Raw genomic sequence first — 9,196 nt, forward strand, 5'->3', positions numbered from 1 at the left:
CACATTATACCTAGATAATAATAATAATTGAATAATTATATATATACCCTACATTGTTACCTCCCACATATACCTATAAATAATATGAATGTATACACCGTATATATAATAAAGTATACCACCTATTATAGAATTAATGTATACACCTATAGTATTAATATAATGTATATACCTACATGGTTACCTCCCACATTATACCATATATTAATAATATAATGTATACACCTATATATAATATAATGTATACACCTATATATAATATTAATGTATATACCTGACATGTTAACCTCCCACATACTATACCCTAATATAATACATAATAATATTAAGATGTATATACCACTGTTACCGCCCACATACGTATACCTATATATAATAATAATATAATGTAGTACACCACATGTACCTCCCAATTATACCTATAATAATAATAATATATGTATACACCTATAATATAATGTATATATATATATAATATAATGATGAATGTATATACCTATATATAATAATATAATGTGTATATATATATTTATATAATTATAATAATGTATATACCTATATAATAATAATATAATGTTACCTCCCACATTATACCTATATATAATAATATAATGTAATTATATATATATATAATAATGTATATACCTATATATAATAATATAATGTGTATATATATATTTATATAATTATAATAATGTATATACCTATATATAATATTATAATGTATATATATATATATATATATAATAATGTATATACCTATATATAATAATATAATGTGTATATATATTTATAATGTATACACCTATATATAATAATATAATGTATATATATATAATTATGTATATACCTATATATAATAATATAATGTGTATATATATATTTATATAATTATAATAATGTATATACCTATATAATAATAATATAATGTATATATAATATAATGTATATATATATATAATTATAATAATGTATATACCTATATAATAATAATATAATGTATATATAATAATATAATGTATATATATATATAATTATAATAATGTATATACCTATATATAATAATATAATGTGTATATATATTTATAATGTATACACCTATATATAATAATATAATGTATATATATATAATTATGTATATACCTATATATAATAATATAATGTGTATATATATATTTATATAATTATAATAATGTATATACCTATATAATAATAATATAATGTATATATAATATAATGTATATATATATATAATTATAATAATGTATATACCTATATAATAATAATATAATGTATATATAATAATATAATGTATATATATATATAATTATAATAATGTATATACCTATATATAATAATATAATGTGTATATATTTAAAATGTATACACCTATATATAATAATATAATGTATATATATATAATTATGTATATACCTATATATAATAATATAATGTGTATATATATATTTATATAATTATAATAATGTATATACCTATATAATAATAATATAATGTATATATAATAATATAATGTATATATATATATAATTATAATAATGTATACACCTATATAATAATAATATAATGTTACCTCCCACATGGGTTTGATTCCCTCTTTAAACAGGTGGAAGTCAGAGTGGCCAGTCAGATCTCCCGGTCGCACCAGGTGACTGTAAAACTTCCAGAACTGCTCCACCTGGCAACCAATCACAGGATTACAATATCAACCAATCAGCTGGTCACATCCTAACCCTATTCCCTCTTTAAACAGGTGGAAGTCAGAGTGGCCAGTCAGATCTCCCGGTCGCACCAGGTGACTGTAAAACTTCCAGAACTGCTCCACCTAGCAACCAATCACAGGATTACAATATCAACCAATCACAGCACAAGATAACATCAACCAATCAGCTGGTCACATCCTAACCCTATCAACCACAAGTTTAACACAGTGTGTATATGATGCGTGTTAGTGGTGTGTGTGTGTGTGTATATATGATGCGTGTTAGTGGTGTGTATGTGTGTGTGTGTATATGATGCGTGTTAGTGGTGTGTGTATGTGTGTATATGATGCGTGTTAGTGGTGTGTGTGTGTTCGTACTTAGGCTGGCGTTGTGTGTCGTTGTACTCCGATGATGGTGTTGGGAGGGAGGTTCAGGACGGCGTCGATAGATGTCTCGGATTCTAGACGTCGTCACGCTATCGCTGGCCCGTTTATTCCATATAGGACAGGATGTCGCTTCCTGGTAAACAACCAGGAACATTACACACTAACCCTGATCGCTGGCCGTCAGTATAGAACAGATGTCTTCCCTGTAAACACACATTACAACACTACCCTTGATCGCTGCTGTCATATAGACAGGAGGTCTTCTGTAAACAACAAATGTCATTGACTCTGTACTGGTACCCCTGTATATAGTCTCCACATTGACTCTGTACCGTAATACCTGTATATAGCCTCACATTGACCTGTACCGGTACCCCCTGTATATAGCCTCCACATTGGACTCTGTACCGTAACACCCTGTATATAGCCTCCACATTGACTCTGTACCGGTACCCCCTGTATATAGCCTCCACATTGACTCTGTACCGTAACACCCTGTAATATAGCCTCCACATTGACTCTGTACCGGTACCCCTGTATATAGCCTTCCACATGACTCTGTACCGTAACACCCTGTATATAGCCTCCACATTGACTCTGTACCGGTACCCCCTGTATATAGCCTCCACATTGACTCCTGTACTGGTACCCCCTGTAATATAGGCCTCCACATTGACTCTGTACCGGTACCTCCTGTAATATTAGCCTCCACATTGACTCTGTACCGTAATACCCTGTATATAGCCTCCACATTGACTCTGTACCGTAATACCCGTGTATATAGCCTCCACATACAGGGGGTACTGGTACAGTCAGTGTGCAGGGGTACAGGCTAGTTGAAGGAATCTGTACATTAGGTGAGGGTGAAGTGGACTCGTGGTATAGGTAACAAACAGCGAGTAGCACGCAGTGTACAAAAGGGAGGGGGCGGGGGGTCAATGTAAACTTGTCTGGGTGGCCATTTGATTAATTGTTCAGCAGTCTATGGCTTGGGGTAAAGCTGTTAAGGAGCCTTTTGGTCCTAGACTTGGCGCTCCGGTACCGCTTGCCGTGCGTGTAGCAGAGAGAAAACGTCTATAACCTGGGTGACTGGACTCTCTGAGAATTTTATGGGCCTTCCTCTGACACCAGCTAGTATAGAGGTCCTGGACCAGTATATGATGCAGCTGTATACATTTTTTGAGATCTGGGACCCATGCTACATCTTTTAGTCTCCTGAGGGGAAAAGGTTTTGTTGTTGCCCTTCACCAATTTCTTGGTATGTTTGGACCATGAATAGTTTGTTGGTGATGTGGACACCAAGGAACTTGAAAAACTCTGACCCGCGTCCACTACAGCCCCGTCGATGTTAATGTTAGGTTAAACCATATTTTAAGAGAAATAGTAAAAAAATAGGTGGTTTTATGACTTTGTGGCCGTAGTAACTAGTGACAACAATAGTCAGGAATGTGGTAGATTGAGCTGTATTGCCCCTAGCGGCCATGCGCCAAAGCACATCGTGTGTGTGGCGTGTGTGTGGTGTGTGTGTGTGTGTGGTGTGTGTGTGGCATGTGTGAACATACGTACCTGGAAGCGTATAGAGACCACCACCCCACAGTATCTCCTCTCCCACCATGAACTGTTCTCCCAACATGGCCAGAATAATGTTCTCCAGAACCTGCTGGCCAGACCTGTCAACAACAAGTGGTTCAAATTTCACCTCGTGTTTCACACGTAGACATACTCCGGTGAAAATCAGTGTCCACAGATCGATTTCTAAGGCGGTCGGAAACCAAGACACCGAACCACGCACGTCCCCTAAGCAGACGTAGCTAGACAGTTGGCTAAGCTAGCTACTGTAGCTATCCATGTAGGTTGATGGACGTAGCTAGTTCGTTAGATAAGCTAGCTACTGTAGCTATCCAGTACTCCTCCCACTTTGTGTTGTAATGTAGCTAGTTCGTTAGCTTAAGCTAGCTACTGTAGCTATCCAGTACCTCCTCCAGTAGTGTTTGCTAGCTAGGCTAGCCACTGATGTGATGTCTACCCTTGAAGGGAGGTTTAGAGAATGGTAAAAGGCAACATGAAGGGGACAAGCGAACAGGTTGTCAAGCCTCTATCTTATAACTACAGACTAGTACGTAGCTAGGCTAGCTACTGTAGCTATCCAGTATGTGTTGTAGCTTAGTTCGTTAGCTAGGCTAGCTACTGAGTTACCCAGTACCTCCTCCAGTATGTGTTTATGCACTAGTTCGTTAGCTAGCTAGCTACTGTAGCTATCCAGTACCTCCTCCAGTATGTTTGTAGCTAGTGTTAGCTAGGCTAGCTACTGTAGCTATCCAGTACCTCCTCCAGTATGTGTTGTAGCTAGTTCGTTAGCTAGGCTAGCTACTGTAGTTACCCAGACCTCCTCCAGTATGTGTTGTAGCTAGTTCGTTACCTAGTAACAGGTTGTCAGCCTCGTCTTAAAAACTACAGACCTTTCCGCAGCCTGATGATCCACTTCCCCCGTTCTTATTAGCTTCATCCTGGAGGGGAACAGACACACACCCCAACCCAGTGAATACCAGAAAGGTATTATACTGGATGGGCTCCTATCATACTGATGGACTCACCATCTTAGAGACACACACCTCCCACATTATACCTATATAATAATAATATATATATACCTACATGTTACCACCCACATTATACCTATATAATAATAATATATATATACCTACATGTTACACCCACATTATACCTATATAATAATAATATATATATACCTACATGTTACCACCCACATTATACCTATATATAATAATAATAATAATATATACCTACATGTTACCTCCCACATTTATACCTATATAATAAATAATGTATACACCTATATATAATATAATGTATACACACCTATATATAATATAATGTACAGTGGGGAGAACAAGTATTTGATACACTGCTGATTTTGCAGGTTTTCCTACTTACAATGCATGTAGAGGTCTGTAATTTTTATCATAGGTACACTTCAACTGTGAGAGACGGAATCTAAAACAAAAATCCAGAAAATCACATGTAGTTATTTTAAGTAATTAATTTGCATTTTATTGCATGACATAAGTATTTGATACATCACAAAAGCAGAACTTAAGATTTGGTACATAACCTTTGTTTGCAATTACAGAGATCATACGTTCCTGTAGTTCTTGACCAGGTTTGCCACACACTGCAGCAGGGATTTTGGCCCACTCTCCATACAGACCTTCTCCAGATCCTTCAGGTTTCGGGGCTGTCGCTGGGCAATACGGACTTTCAGCTCCCTCCAAAGATTTTCTATTGGGTTCAGGTCTGGAGACTGGCTAGGCCACTCCAGGATCTTGAGACGCTTCTTACGGAGACACTCCTTAGTTGCCCTGGCTGTGTGTTTCGGGTCGTTGTCATTCTGGAAAGACCCAGCCACGACCCTCTTCAATGCTCTTACTGAGGAAGGAGTTGTTGGCCAAGATCTCGCGATACTTGGCCCATCCATCCTCCCTCAATACGGTGCAGTCGTCCTGTCCCCTTTGCAGAAAAGCATCCCCAAAGAATGATGTTTCACCTCCATGCTTCACGGTTGGGATGGTGTTCTTGGGGTTGTATTCATCCTCTTCTTCCTCCAAACACGGCGAGTGGTTTAGACCAAAAATATCTATTTTTGTCTCATCAGACCACATGACTTCTCCCATTCCTCCTCTGGATCATCCAGATGGTCATTGGCAAACTTCAGAGGGGCCTGGACATGCGCTGGCTTGAGCAGGGGGACCTTGCGTGCGCTGCAGGATTTTAATCCATGACGGCGTAGTGTGTTACTAATGGTTTTCTTTGAGACTGTGGTCCCAGCTCTCTTCAGGTCATTGACCAGGTCCTGCCGTGTAGTTCTGGGCTGATCCCTCACCTTCCTCATGATCATTGATGCCCCACGAGGTGAGATTCTTGCATGGAGCCCCAGACCGAGGGTGATTGACCGTCATCTTGAACTTCTTCCATTTCGAATAATTGCGCAACAGTTGTTGCCTTCTCACCAAGCTGCTTGCCTATTGTCCTGTAGCCCATCCCAGCCTTATGCAGGTCTACAATTTTATCCCTGATGTCCTTACACAGCTCTCTGGTCTTGGCCCATTGTGGAGAGTTGGAGTCTGTTTGATTGAGTGTGTGGACAGGTGTCTTTTATACAGGTAACGAGTTCAAACAGGTGCAGTTAATACAGGTAATGAGTGGAGAAACAGGAGGGCTTCTTAAGAAAAACTAACAGGTCTGTGAGAGCCGGAATTTCTTACTGGTTGGTAGGTGATCAAATACTTATGTCATGCAATAAAATGCAAATGAATTACTTAAAAATCATACAATGTGATTTTCTGGATTTTTATTTTAGATTCCGTCTCTCACAGTTGAAGTGTACCTATGATAAAAATTACAGACCTCTACATGCTTTGTAGTGGAAAACCTGCAAAATCGGGAGTGTATCAAATACTTGTTCTCCCCACTGTATATACCTACATGTTACCTCCACATTATACTATTAATATATAATAATAATATTATATACCTACATGTTACCTCCACATATACCTATATATATAATATAATGTATACACCTATATATAATAATGTAAACACTATTAATAGTTAACCTATATATAATATAATGTATATACCTACATGTTACCTCCCACATTATACCTATATAAAATATAATGTATACACCTATATATAATTATAATGTATACACCTAATATATAATATAATGTATATACCTACATGTTACCTCCCACATTATACCATATATAATAATAATATATAATGTATATCCTACATGTTACGCCCATTATACCTATATATAATAATAATATAATGTATACACCTACATGTTACCTCCCACATTATACCTATATATAATAATAATATAATGTATACACCTATAATATAATGTATATATTATATAATTAAATGATGTATATACCTATATATAATATTAATGTATGTACATGTTACCTCTCACATTATACTCAATATATAATAATAATATAATGTATATATATATATAAAATATAATAATGTATATACCTATATATAATAATAATAATATATGTACATGTTACCTTCACATTATACCAATATATAATAATATAATGTAATATATATAATTATAATAATGTATATACCATATATAATAATATAATGTATATATATTATATAATTATAATAATATATCCTATATATAATAATAATAATATAGTACATGTTACCTCTCACATTATACCAATATATATAATATAATGTAAATATATATAATTATAATAATGTATATACCTATATAAATAATATAATGTATATAATATTATAATTATAATAATGTATATACCTATATATAATAATATAATGTGTATATAATATTATATAATTATAATAATGTATATACCTATATAATAATAATATAATGTTACCTCCCACATTATACCTATATATAATAATATAATGTTATATATTATATAATAATGTATATACCTTATATATAATAATATAATGTGTATATATATATTTATATAATTATAATAATGTATATACCTATATATAATAATTAAATGTTATATATATATATATATATAATAAATGTATATACTTATATATAATATAATTGTATATATATATTTTAAATGATACACCTATATATAATAATTAATAATTTATATATATAATTAATGTATATACCTATATATAATAAATAATGTGTATATAATATTTATATAATTATAAAATGTATATACCTATATAATAATATAATGTATAATAATATAATGTAATATATATATATAATTATAATAATGTATATACCTATATATATAATATAATGTATATATAAATAATTAATGTATAATATATAATATTATAATAATGTATATACCTATATATAATAAATAATGTGTATATATATTTAATAATGTATACACCATATATATTATAATATAATGTATATATATATAATTATGTATATCCTATATAATAATAATTATAATGTGATATATATTTATATAATTATAATAATGTATATACCTATATAATAATAATATAATGTATATAATAATATATGTATAATATATATAATTATAATAATGTATACACCTATATAATAATAATATAATGTTACCTCCCACATGGGTTTGATTCCCTCTTTAAACAGGTGGAAGTCAGAGTGGCCAGTCAGATCTCCGGTCGCACCAGGTGACTGTAAAACTTCCAGAACTGCTCCACCTGGCAACCAATCACAGGATTACAATATCAACCAATCAGCTGGTCACATCCTAACCCTATTCCCTCTTTAAACAGGTGGAAGTCAGAGTGGCCAGTCAGATCTCCCGGTCGCACCAGGTGACTGTAAAACTTCCAGAACTGCTCCACCTAGCAACCAATCACAGGATTACAATATCAACCAATCACAGCACAAGATAACATCACCAATCAGCTGGTCACATCCTAACCCTATCAACCACAAGTTTAACACAGTGTGTATATGATGCGTGTTAGTGTGTGTGTGTGTGTATATATGATGCGTGTTAGTGTGTGTGTATTGTGTTGTGTGTATATGATGCGTGTTAGTGGTGTGGTATGTGTGTATATGATGCGTGTTAGTGGTGTGTGTATGTGTGTATATGATGCGTGTTAGTGGTGTGTATGTGTGTAGATGATGCGTGTTAGTGGTGTGTATGTGTGTGTGTGTGTAATGAGCGTGTTAGTGGTGTGTATGTGTGTATGTGTGTATATGATGTGTGTGTGTATGGTGTGTGTGTGGTGTGTTGTATATAGATGTGTGTTGTGTGTATATATATGATCGTGCTAGTGTGGTGTGTGTGTGTTTATGATGTGTGTGTGTATGGTGTGGTGTGTGTATGTGTATATGATGTGTGTATGATGTGTGTAGTGGTGTTGTGTATATGATGTGTGTGTGTATGGTGTGTGTGTGTGTGATGTGTATATGATGTGTGTTATGGTGTGTGTGTGTTGTGATGTGTGTAGTGGTGTGTGTTAGTGGTGTGTGTGTATGATGTGTGTAGTGGTGTGTGTACTGACCGATGCCACCGTGCGGAT

The 9,196-nt window shown here is 33.7% G+C and overlaps 1 protein-coding gene and 2 long non-coding RNA genes across 3 annotated transcripts in view; 1 reads left to right on the forward strand and 2 right to left on the reverse strand.

Annotated features, from left to right (window-relative positions):
• Positions 1-2,223, forward strand: part of LOC139026217 (uncharacterized) — a 12,664-nt gene extending 10,441 nt beyond the window's left edge. Inside the window, exon 2 of the long non-coding RNA XR_011477969.1 lies at positions 2,170-2,223. This is a non-coding gene — a long non-coding RNA (uncharacterized lncRNA). The remainder of the gene's footprint in view (positions 1-2,169) is intronic.
• Positions 1-9,196, reverse strand: part of eif4e2rs1 (eukaryotic translation initiation factor 4E family member 2 related sequence 1) — a 28,603-nt gene that overhangs the window by 10,705 nt on the left and 8,702 nt on the right. Inside the window, exon 5 of the mRNA XM_024143560.2 lies at positions 1,592-1,696. Within this exon, the coding sequence (XP_023999328.1) occupies positions 1,592-1,696 (105 nt within the window). The remainder of the gene's footprint in view (positions 1-1,591; positions 1,697-9,196) is intronic.
• LOC139026218 (uncharacterized) lies at positions 3,673-8,357 on the reverse strand. The gene is made up of 3 exons (XR_011477970.1): positions 8,259-8,357; positions 4,567-4,614; positions 3,673-3,777 (listed from the first exon to the last, which is right to left on the reverse strand). It is a non-coding gene; the product is annotated as an uncharacterized lncRNA (long non-coding RNA).

This window comes from Salvelinus sp. IW2-2015, unplaced genomic scaffold (assembly GCF_002910315.2).
Source record: "Salvelinus sp. IW2-2015 unplaced genomic scaffold, ASM291031v2 Un_scaffold4143, whole genome shotgun sequence".
NCBI lineage: Eukaryota > Metazoa > Chordata > Actinopteri > Salmoniformes > Salmonidae > Salvelinus > Salvelinus sp. IW2-2015.